The 12,955-nt window shown below is 38.6% G+C and overlaps 1 protein-coding gene across 2 annotated transcripts; it reads left to right on the top strand.

The window, feature by feature from the left end:
- Positions 1-461: 461 nt before the first annotated feature.
- Positions 462-10,729, top strand: rnf122 (ring finger protein 122; the record flags this gene model as incomplete). Of its 2 annotated transcripts, none has more annotated exon segments than XM_035659239.1 (5): positions 462-618; positions 7,510-7,555; positions 7,651-7,692; positions 7,832-7,911; positions 8,882-10,729. In XM_035659239.1, coding segments are annotated over 5 exon segments (440 nt in total), but the record flags the coding sequence as incomplete, so codon positions are not given.
- Positions 10,730-12,955: the final 2,226 nt, after the last annotated feature.

The following is a 12,955-nucleotide window of genomic DNA, read 5'->3' as shown; positions in this document are numbered from 1 at the left end:
AAACCAATGGAGAAAAACTGTAATCAAATTGCACTCACTGACTCTCGGACCACTGACTTGTTATCAGACAGAAAAATCCGAGATCTGTTGTGTTAAGAGATACATACAACAATGTTGCTTGGATACCGCATTAGGAGTGTTTTTGTGTGTTAAATGTTAAAGTACAATACTGAAAAGGACTAATTTACCATTACAGGAAAGTGCAGTGGCCATCTTTCTCAACCTCTTTCTTTGTGTCTGTGCGCGTGTTAGTGTTAAGCTTTAATTTTTGCTTCCATTAGAGGTGGACACAGCTGCAGGTCTGACCCTAAGCTTCCCACAAAGAGCAGAATAGGCCCGTTCATAGCACTATAAAGAAATATGTGTACAGTTGTATTCAGTTGTGTTTTGAGACATATTTTGCATACGTCTCCACTCCTGACTATACTCTTCCTGTAAATATTCCATCTGTCTTTGTTTAGGGTGCTTCTGTGGTCTGGGACTGGTTTACTCCAACAAGTCGTGCACCATGCCGCCCATCACCTTCCAGGACCTGCCTCTCAACATCTACATGGTCATCTTTGGGACAGGCATCTTTGTCTTCATCCTTAGCCTCATCTTCTGCTGTTACTTCATCAGGTGAGGGCCAACAGAAACAGAATCATGTGATTAAAAACAAGAAATTGGGGAAAAAAACAAGGGTTGTTTTCAAACCTATACTTCTTTTGCTCTGGTTATAATCAGTGGACAAGGTGGTAAAATTGCATTTTCCTGTAGGTCCATTTTCTCTTCCCCCAAACAAAATTCAAGCAAACCAAAATGCATCAGTAAAATCCATGTGAGAACACATACTCTGCTCTTTGGTTAGATGTTTCTTTGGTAGGAGTGGGAAAGTAAACACAGGAAGAAGGTCCTGCCCAAATATTAAGAAGGCAACATTATTTGTTGCTACTTTAGCTCAGACCTTGATTCATTCTCCAGCTAGCTGCTAGCGACTGTTCACCCTCATCCCGGAATGCACCTGGTGGGAACCATTTAGAGTTGGATTGTGTTCCCACCACAAACCAACAGCTACAGTAATCAGACTGAGACCACTTCCTCCAAAGGGTTTCTGTGTGGTGGTTTTGTTCTGCACCAGAGTACATTCTATGTTCAAATCAGCCCAAACATATTGATCTAAGGGGGAAAACACACCTCCTGTCTACAGACATCTCTGTGAAGCTGTCTTGTCAAGGCTAACATATTGATAAGAATGAAGTGTGCTAGCATGCCACAAATTGTCATTGCAGTTCATCTAATAGTTGTTGAAGATTGCAGTCTGAACCAAAGTGGGTGGACATTGCCATCCTTAAAACTCTCCCACAGGAGAATTGTGTGTGTGTGTGTGTGTGTGTGTGTTTGTTTGTGTGTGTGTGTGTATATGTGTGCAGGCGAGAAACAGTGAGGGAGGGAAGGAGGTAGGAGAAAAAAAAGAGGAACAGGGTGACCTCTCCCGCTGTTGACTGTGAACTCCCTGATGAGCTGAGGGGACGTTTGTGTCTGAAGGACGGGATATGAGGCAACAGGAAGCAGCCCGTAACAATGTGTGAGGACAGCAGTGAGGAAAACTGCAGAGAAACTCTGCTCAGAATAAACATGGCCTGAAGAGCACACAGTGGGAGTACACAAAAACGCCACACACGGATGTATGCAGTGTACAAAATCCCATTAGGAAACGTCAACACCTGCAATAGGATCTTGTTTTTTCCTGAGCTCTCTTTGGATGACTGAGCATCTGTATTTGGTAAATTACCTGACATCTTATAATGTGGTGTGCTATTTTTGGAGTTGGATGTGATTCTGAATTGCCATCCAAATTGCCTGTGTTAAAATGTCAAACAACACAAAAAACTTGTGTGTGTCGGCTGGAGACATACAGAGCCAACGTGCTGTCTGTCTAGAAAGCATAAAGTGCACAATCCACGTCACAAACAATGGTAAATGTAAATGGTCCTTTAATCCAACATGGATGAGAAACCCTTATACAGCCCTCAGAGCTACTCAACAGTGGACATTTGATGAGATTATTTTTTCAATATCAACAGAAAGTGATAAGCATGAATTAGTTGCTTGTTTTCGGGGCGCATTATAGCTCACACGCATGCCCCATGTAGGCTGAGTCCTTCCTACAGTGGGCGGATTCAATTCCAAACCTGTTGCCATTTTTGCATGCCGTCTCTCTTCTCTCTCTCTCTCTCTCTCTCTCTCTCTCTCTCCTTCTCTCTCTCTTTCTCTCTCTCTCTTTCTCTCCTCTTTCCCTGTCTATGATCAGCTGTCCTATCAAAAGCCCCAAAACTTATTCTTGTATTCTCATTTGGAGATGAATTATTGTGAGATTTATTTTCTACTCTCAGGCAAACCTAAAGGAAATGATTACATCTTTTTAAATTTCTGAGATATTTTTACATTGTAGTTATTACCTAGAGAGGAAGAAAATCTTGCATAAATAAGTCAATTAGTATCAAACAGAGCGAGCAATTATCAAAAACCACGTTTTTGTAATCATGAATGTTTTTTTGGCTTGGACTCAACACTAAATTGACAATCAAGTCTGTCAGAAAACCTTGGATCCTTCCTGTTTCTCTTAAAACCTATGAATCATAACCAATGAGTCACTTCCTTTTGGCCCCATTAACATGCTGAAGGTAGTCTTGGGTAGGAGTGTGATTGTGAATTCATTTATAGACTGGATGATTCACCAGATGAATACTGAGTGATGAATGCCATTCGCTGTTGGGGGCAGGTTTCCTATTATCTCTCTCAGACACGCTCTCATAAATCCCGTATGTCAGGGAGTTTGTGATGTTAACTTGAATGACTGAAAAATTGCACTCTGTCTCAATTTGTCTATGTTAGGTGTCCTCCTTTAATCATACAAAGCAATTATATTAAGTTCTCTGAAAAGGTGAGATCTGGGTAAGATTTGCTCAGCACACGCAATCCTTTCAGCCTTCATATTCAGACAGTTGCTTTTCTAATAGTGGCTCAAAGTGGGGGTGTACACAGCAGTGACTGCAATGTACAAGAGTACAAAACCACAAGGGTGCTAAAAGCACAAGCCAAAAATATAACAGCTTTTAATTATACACCAATCTGCTATAACAGCGACAGGTCTGTGGTTCCATTAAGGACAGCAGCTACAGTAGTCAGAGATATTATGAGAAGCACAAGGTGCAAGGGTAAGCTGAAGGTGTTTTTAGCCAGACAATAAAGTGACTTAGAGATATTAAGCAACCAGCGCCGCTTTCCCCGGATACATTCACTGACTCATTTCCTGTCAGAGATCCTTTAGACTGGACCTGTCAAATTCCCTGCGGGTCCATATCCCAGAGGAGAAAAAACACAGTTGTTCATTAACCAACAGGAAACATGACTGGTTAGTCTGCAAAACTTCTTATAATTACAAGTGTTTGCCATACTGTAACGCCGGTAATGGTCACACAGGTGCTATTTTATCCACAAAGAGTTGGAAAGCACATGGAAACTGTGAAAATAAAGAGAGTTTAGCAGCAGAAATGACAGGCTGGAGATCATCTTCCAACACATGAACACAGCAATAGGGATGGCAGCTTATCAGGACAGAGACACTAATAAGTTAGTTAAATCTGTTTCTTTCTAAGAAGAGAGAGATTGGGCATATAAAGAGTGTCTCTGTAACCCTGATTAAGTTTTACCTGGAAGCAGAAGTTATCCAGAAACAAGTTCTGACGCATATTTAATTAGTAAGTAAATTGATTTATTTAAAAAGCAGCAGGACCTCCAGCTGTTGCTCTGTGTATTGGATTTAATTTAATTTTCAGGTGGCACTCTGCTTATACCTTTTCTAAATTAAAGAGATCATAAAATGGAAACTGTAAATGTCAAAGCAGGAAACAAATGAATGTGACTGCAAATATGACGCAGTCACGTTTACCATATGGAATAATGAAAAAATAAACTTCCTATTTCAAATAGATTCTGCTATTTCTTTATGAAATCCAGTTATTAGATCATTATTTGAATTCATATTGGCATAATTAATTATCTTTACACAGTTTTTAATTCATCAGTCTACTCATATGTTAAAAATATGGTAAAAATACTGTCAAGTCTAAAATCATGTTAAAAATACACAATCAAAGAATGATTCAGGTATTTAGTTTCGTCATTTGCAATGATAAGATGAGAACATCTGTCTCACCATATTACTTTAGAGAAGAGAAATTGAGCTTTGTTCTAAATGTCTGTTTGTCTGTTTTAATCAATAATACATATAACACATAAGTTGATGAAGTCTGAAACTTTAAAAAAAGACAGTTGAAGTTTTCCTGGACAATGTAAACTGTGGGAGATGAAATGACATTGGATTATTAAGCCTGCAGAAAGGAGCAGAAGCTGGCGATCTTGAGACATTTATTGTTAAGCTTTTTCAATGCATCTTTGACCTCAGAGAGTTGGAGGTTGGGGATGATTGCTGTCAATTTTTGCCGTGAACAGCCGTTCAGACAATTTTCTACATCTTCTGAATACTATATAAATATTCCTTGATAGCAAGCACGTTTAAGAAGTTGAAACTTGTTTGTTGTTACTTTTTGCTAATTCAAATAATTGATCAGTCATCCAAATTAATCATAGGCTACCAACCATGTAAATTATCTAGTAGTTGATGTCAAGGAAACTATTTATTAGGTGGCCTGAGGGTGGCAGAAATATGTGCTGATTTAATGGCAAACAATCACATATATTTGCTTGGGAAAGCCCCCAAATGAAGATATTTTGACCGAAAAAACATTACTTTATTTTGGCACATTAGTAAAGCATTAATAAACCAATTGTTTTAATTTAAATTATTTTCCAAATACGTGTCTTTTTTTCCATTTAACTTAAGCCTATCACTTCTACAATGGAACAGTATTGGTTTGGTTGAGTTTGTTTAAGTTTTCTGCACCTATCCTTATATATTTTACACCTGTTGAGTTCATTGTTACTTCATACAATAAGAAATTGTCAACAGTACAGTATTTCTATAAGGATTTTCTATTCTTGTAGACTGGGCACAATAGCTGAACTGAAACGTCATGCCCCCCTTTCACCCACTTCATATCATTCTCCAGGCATGGGAAACCTCAGCACATGTAAAACACGTATCCTCACATTGTTCTACGTGGAAGATTGTTAGCGGCAATCAGTGTAAACAATAAACCAAGTGACAAAAACAGCGAATAACTGTAATTTCCTTACTTTAAGCAGTGACTCACAGAGATATGATTTATTTCTGTTTTTGAGGCGGATCAGCTCACAAATAAACATTCACCTTTCATCTCAGATGCTCTCACTGCGTTTAGTTGCAGGCTCAAATCACAGACAGTGATAGACATTTGAGTCTATGTTTAGTTGTGTAAAAACAGGAGGCCAAAAATAACTGCCTGAACAGACTCAGCTCGCCAAGTGATAAAGATCTCCTCTCCATTGTTGGTTTTGGGGGCGGTGCAGGGATTCAAAGAGGCAACATACTCATTAGCCGTGTTTGTGTATAAGTTTGTTTGTGTGTTAGCATTTGCGTGTAGTTACATGATCACTTCTGAACAATGTGTGTGTGTGCTTGCAGAGGAACATGTATTTGTCTGTAGATGTGTGGCCAGTGTGGCTGTTTCAAAAGACAGTTAATTATCAGAGCTTACCCTGCAATTACACAGCTTCTGTTACACAAAGCTCCATAATTTAACCACACAAACTTAAATCTGAGCCTGAATCCAATGACCTGCTGTTGAACTGAATAAATACAGACATCTTTATCTCTTAATAAACAAGTGGAAAGTAAGTACATTTACTGATGTACTATACTTAAATACAATTAGTATTTCCATTTAATGCCCGTACTTTGTACTTACTCCACTACATTTCAGTGGGAAATATTGTAGTTTTTAGTCTGTTATATTTATCTGTCGGCTATAGTTACGAGTTACTTTGCAGATTATTATTTTACGTACCAAATGTATGATCAATTTATGAAGATGTTATGCATATGTATCGATTAAACCAGGGTTTTCCATTTTTTAGTTTTCCCACAATAGATCCACATTAGACCATGAACCCCCATTTGGAGAGCATTTTGTCTTAAGGTAGTATCTTATTTTTTATATTTAAGTCTTCATAGTCAAATAATGATCAAACTGGGATCACTATAAATTACAATAAATCACAACCCTAACTCTTCCTTTGTTGTTGCAACTTCCTAAACAATTTGTTAAAATATTTTATTCCTCCCCCTACAACTCACTCAAGGACCCCAGTTGGTTCCTGGATCCCAGTTTGAAAATTCGCTGGATTAAACTACTCAAAAGTATATAAAGTAATTACAATGAGCCAAGATCAGTAACAATAATAAAATGCTGCCTAGATATTAATGCATCAAGAATAATAATCATGTAAAATATACAAATTTAACACTCCACTCTGCATGATAAGTAGTTTTGCTTTCAATATTTTTAAGTATGTTTACTGATAATACTTATGAACTTTGACTTAAAGCTGCACCTCATCAATGTTTTTACATGAACAATAGGTTAAATGACTGTGAGTAGTGTTAAAGGGGTCACTCATAATGACAGACCTACAAAGAATTATTACCGAGCTGTGTAGTTTCCTTCAGCTTTACAAAGTGCTTAAGTGTCTTTCAGCCCATTGTTTTTGTCGTATTTGTTCAGTCTCACAGGTCTCATCAGTGTTTCCGGTTACAGTTCTGACAAACCCACCGTAACTCTACCCGTCCAGAATCAGTCAGCAGACAGACATTGTTTGCAAACTGGTGAATATAATGGAGCTTTTAGCAGAGCCAGATATTTCCATAAGGAGTTAGTGGTGACCAAAACAGAGCTGAAAGGTCGTCACAGACACGACTCCTAATAATTGATAATGTGTCTCTGTGTCTGCTAGTAATAGCAGAGTAAATAGAAAAAAGTTTGCTAACAAGTTCACCAGTGTGTCATTGTTGTGTTTACAACTTGTTTGTGCTGCCCCCAAGTGGCCAAAAAGTCTGTTAATTCAGGTTTAAGTACATTTATGTGATAATCTTATTTTACTTTTTTTTTTACTTCGGGAAGATTTATTTAGATTCTTTTCTTTTCTTTTCTTTTCTTTTCTAAATTAATATGATAAATAATCTGTTACAGATAACCCTGTAGTTATATTTTTCATTATGCAGAAAATAGTCCCTGTGAGCTGTGTTGCTTTCATGTATAAGTAGCATTTACTGCTGTAGTTGGTTGAGGTGATGCTAATTTTAGCTAATGTTGGGTAGTTTATAACAAATATCTTCTAAGATGACGACATGTTTTGTCTGTAAATTCATAATTTGCAACGTTACCAGTAACTCTAATAGTGCAGTAGAATAAGAAAGTATGGTGAAATGGAAAAAAATAAGTTAAGTACCTCTAAACTGTACTTGAGTAAAGGATGTAAATAGTTCTTCCACCGCTTTAAGTAACAAGAAGTTTCTCTTTTCATCCACAGCAAACTACGACACCAAGCCCAGAGTGAGCGGTTTGGATACAGAGAGGTAAAAATTAGGTTAATATTTAGCACACTTTAAGGTATAAATCAATGAAATCTCTCCTAAATATAATTATTATTTTTTTTTTTTTACTCCTACAGGTGGTACTAAAGGGAGATCCAAAAAAGTTGAGTCTTCATGGGGTAAGGATGTGATTTACTATAGATGTACATTTGCAGAGCTTAAAACTTATTTAATGTGACACTAAAAAAAAGAAACATAATGCATGATAATATCATCGAATGACTGACCTATCTCTGTCCTGTCTGTCACTCACAGCAGACGTGCGCCGTTTGTCTGGAGGACTTCAAAGTGAAAGACGAGCTGGGAGTGTTACCATGCCAACATGCTTTCCACAGGAAGTGAGTACCGGAGAGCACAGTGGAGTCTTTCTTTGCTCTTGTTACCACTTTGCACCAGCCTGGGCTTGTTAAAATGAAAATGCTCATGTCTGATGTGAAGTCCAGTCATCAGGAATAACACAGAAGTATCGGTTGAGTATTCCCGACTACAACACGGCACCTCAGGAGTTCTCGTTCACTCGCTTTTCCCGATTCTTTCTATTCAGGTTAAGGAAGGAATTGTCAGGGCAATAGTGTATCGCAGAGGACACCTTGTAGATGGCAGGTCAATCTAGTACTATGATCTTGTAAGGAAGGGTTTTTTTTAGGTAGTCGAGCCATAAACGGTACAGGAATATCCCCCCCAAAGACTCCAGATATTGGTTGCATTGTTGAAGGAGTGAAGAACGATATCTGAAGATCTGGACGGATGTGATGTGGAGTGGAATCTCAGTGGAAGGATCACTGGGTGCCGGTTCTGATTAAAGTGAAGGTGAATGGGGTGAAGGAGCGTCACATTGTTCAGACACTGAAATGAAAGGAAACAGTTTGGCAGACACAAGACTGAAACAAATTTAAATACTTTCCCGATCAAATACCAGTTTAATAAGGAGAGATCATTTGGAAATGTATAACAGTATTTATTAAAAAGAAAAGAAAGACTGAAGTGATTAGACTCCATTGTTGATCCATATGAAGATGGCAGAAAAAACATTGGTCAGATCTGGTGACGTCAGAATTGTGAACGTAGAGACTTTGACTGCGGGGAAAAGCAATTGGAGAAAATTAAAGCAGGAAGAAATAGCAAGAACTTCCTTAATAAAGGAGTGACTTTTAAAAGGATTTTATAGTGTGGTGTTACCACTTTTACTCACAGCGTTTGTTTTGACCAGAAAAAAGTGTCTCATGTTCTCATGTTGCAAATTTGGTGAAATGGGTCCCAGTTTGGCTTCTCTTCTAATGTCTCTCCTGTCCATGTTCTTCTGCACAGGTGTCTGGTAAAGTGGCTGGAGGTGCGCTGCGTCTGCCCCATGTGCAACAAACCCATAGCTGGCCCACCTGAGCAGCACCATAGCATAGGGACTCTGCTGGACGAACTGGTGTAACCTCTCACCCCCCTACCAGCCTGGGTGGGACGCCTGCGCCCGGCCAAACCAGCTGGTAAAAGTTAGCGACCAACAGGAAGAGGGACATTGTTTTTGCTGTTAAAACACAGCAAAGCGGCAACATGATGATAGTAAGTTGGGGTAACCTAGTTACCACTCGAAAAAGGACTATGAAGGATGCTGTTGCCTGGCAACCATCTCCGAGATGGCAACACGACACCTTGTAGTGTCTGAGAGATTCTCTCCAGCCACCCACACATCACTCCACCACTCTTCTTTCAACATCCCCCTTTTCACCCGTTCCATCACATCTTCTCGTGTTGCCTTGAGTGAGGTTAATGGCACCACTGAAGTGAAGGAGACACAGTTGCATTTTTCACATTGATGTGAACAAATGAGTGTTAAAGGATGACAGTAGTGATCCCCTCTCAGCATGAATGAGTGTTGTATGCCATGGTGGTCACTGATATGAGATATCAAAATTGGCTGAGGTTATTGAAACTCTCGTGAAAAATGGATGGAGGTCTTACATTCTTCGAGAGAAGAATTTTTGGGCCACAGATGAGTTACACAGTGCTAACAGTAGATTCCTAGAGTTTATTAAATTAAAAAAATGGTAGAAGAAGGGTTTCACAAAAGTGTCTGGAGCTGTCTGGAAACAAAGGCCTGTAGAGAATTAATAATACTGTAGCGAAGGCACAGACAGGGTTGATTAAGACTGCCTTCAAGGAAATTAAAAACTTTGGCCTAAGATTATAAATTGGAGTCACACCAGTTAAAAAACAATGATTGAAAAGGTGGATTAACGCCTCATCAGTAAGACCTAGATTATTTGTGTTACTTAGAAGAAGCAGCTCAAACTGTAGTCCATGTGTAGCAGATTAATCAGTGTTTTTGCAGATGCGTTGAACTGATACTGATGTGTAAAAATCCATATTTGGTGCCCACCTCTACAGTGATATCATGTATGTTCATGCTCCAGTTGTGTTTTTTTCCACTGGGATGTTTTATTGTTCAGAAATGTTTTATTGTGTTAATGTAGATGGAAGGAACTGACACCTCCTGCCTGTTGCTGTAACAGTTCGGTTCTTTGTTGATATATATGTTTTTTTTTTTTTTTTGATATTGCACTTTGAATTCACAAAAAAAAAAAAAAACAATTTCCATGCCTTTGTTCTTCACAAATGTTAGACTAAGGTTTGGATGCAGCACAGCAGGTCCCTTGTTTTCAGGTGTGGTGAATCTTTTATAAAAGTCTATGAAGTATCAGAGATGCTGCTTCATCTCAAGATAAAGGAAGCAGCAGTACAGACCCTCGCTGTTGTTATGTGAATCCATCTGGGAAGCAACTGAATCTCACTTTCATACATAGCATTTTTGTGGCATTATTGCTGGTGATTCTGTTTTACATTCCTCGGGCGTAGGTTGTTTTTATTTTAGTTTGTTGTGAATTACAACGATTCAGAAAGCAAAACACTGCCTAAATTGAGCACAAAACTCACAAAGCACATTCTCCAGATAGAAAAGGCACCTGCACTGAAATTAAATGCCAAACACACACGTAAGGCTGTTGAAGTCACATGAGTCCGTGTGCCAAGAAAAGAAAAAACAAATCCTGTTGCATTTTCAACACGAGACAGAGAAACGTTCACTCTGATTCGGGCCACATTCCACATTTTGTAATCCAACAGATGTAAATAACTTGAAACAGTAATAAATACAGTTGTCTGTTTTGCTCAGCTTCTCTTGTTTATTTCTTGGTAGCCATGTGTATGGCGCCATCACCAGGTGAAATAATGTATGAAAATGATATTATTATATCTGGATCACATGGTTCTCAACCTTTCTGTCTTGTGACCCTTTAAAGCCGAACAGTACCCACAAACCTGTGTCTAATATGAGTAGGTTTTAGAGTACTGTAAATGTGTTGTCGAGACAATGGTTATTGATTGAGCTAATGTATGATTGTCAGTTATTCTTTTGATTGTCTATAATAGAAATTGTTAGCCTTATTTGTCACAAAACATATTCCAGGGTTGTAGGCATTGATTATCCAGTGATTGATATCCAGTAAGTGTTAATTAAGTAAGATGTTTTGGCTTTAAAGGGCCAAATCTAGTCTGCTGTCTAATCTGTCTGACATTTATTCTAACACTATTTGCAAGGCTACATAACACTGAAGGTAAATGTTGAAGTTCTAGAAACATTCTCACTTCTCAATGTGAATGTGAAACTGTAGTTATTAGTTAGTTAAATGTGTGTTTATATCACACACCAATAAGGCTGTTTGCTCAATAAAAGACAAAAGCAAGACATAAAAAACAAGAAATTAAACAATCCAGAGATGTCTCACATGTGAGTTACAGCTCTCTAGACAGGATGCATTAAAAGTGTGATAATAATCATCTCCATCTCAGCTTGAGACAAAATGGATCTACATTTATCAGTGTCCCTCTGTTGGATAAAAATAATAATGAATAAAAGAATATTATACTTACAATAAGTGCTGCACTAAGACAGAAAATAGCTCCACTCTGTCCTTTTCCTTCGAAAACAAAAGGAGTACATGCCATTATACAATAACACACACTTTCATACACACTTTTTAAAATATTAATACTAAAATAAATGAATCATTACAGTAAATACATTCATATTGGGTCACTGGATCTCCATTTAAAGGGAAACCTCTTCTATATAAGTGAATAACAACAAAAGTAGCAAACTCCAACATTTAGAGGAGTCAGAGCTCAGGATTTGACATTCAAATGAAAACAAGGCCCATCTGTATGCTGCCTCATTAAATGTGCAAGACCCCGTCCTATTGGTGTGATCCAACTGGTACCTAGCTATTTCCCTGCAACAGATTGCAGGTGGCAGAGCATCGAAAGTCTGAAGGGCAGTCCTTACTCCGGTTGCCTTCTAATTAGATTTAAGGGCAGGGCGGAGCCTCACTGGACCTGAAAGGGAATTCAGGATGAGGGCAGATGGTGTGAGATCTCACAGAAATGGAAGTGAACACTGGGTCTGATGTAGAAAAAGAGAGTGGAGAGCTGAAGAGAGGGAGGTGCTGGGAAAAGGTGGAGACTGAGAGGAGAAGGAATGGGGGAGAGAAGAGGTACTCAGACCTGAGCAGGACAGCGTTCAGTTGGGCCACTTCAGCAAAATGTTGTGTTGTCTTCCAAACTAAATGTTTGATATGGATAGGTAACCTTCAAAACTAGGCTCGAACGCATGTTAAGAAACTCCTGAGATTAAGAGCAGGAAGAGACGAGCAGTTCAGGATGATGGACATTGCATCACAACTTTCCTTTGAGATTCACAGCAGTTGGTGATTATATCCAAATCTTTTCTTTTTTAAACTGTCTGTCCTTAATTATGACTTTTTAGAGTATTATGTGTGTGTTGGAGGGGGGTGATGTTATACATATTTCAGCCTATGATCTCAGTTTTTTGCAATGAGTTTCATCATGAGAGCTCATAAATGTGATGACCCACTGCCATTTACTTCCAGTAAGGTGTTCGTGTTGAGATGACAGCAAAATGAAAGCATTGCAGTCATTTTAAAATAGATGAATGGCTTTTATGTGAGGCACAAGAGATTAAACATTACAACCATAACCATTTTTAAGCTGAAAGGCAATTGATGCTGTGGATGGATTTTATTAGTGTGCAGGTTAAATAAAATGGCTGAAAGTTGTCTTAATGGTAGAATGCTTTAAAAGGGTTTGCATGGTATGAACACATGCATCTGTAATCACCAGCACACACACACACACAAACACACACACACTTGGGTGGACATGGAAACATAAGCAAGTCTTTCATGAGATCAGCCTCTACCTGAGCAATAAAGAGCCATCTGTGCTGTGAATAAACTGATGATGGCAACACACACTCACACACAAACACACACACACCCACACACACCCACGCACACACACATACAGGGTGGAGAG

Source organism: Morone saxatilis, unplaced genomic scaffold (genome assembly GCF_004916995.1).
Source record: "Morone saxatilis isolate NCDOM2014 unplaced genomic scaffold, NCSU_SB_2.0 Contig16, whole genome shotgun sequence".
Classification (NCBI taxonomy): domain Eukaryota; kingdom Metazoa; phylum Chordata; class Actinopteri; family Moronidae; genus Morone; species Morone saxatilis.
The sequence above is the reverse complement of the archived record's forward strand: the minus strand, read 5'-3'. Positions and strand labels throughout refer to the sequence as shown.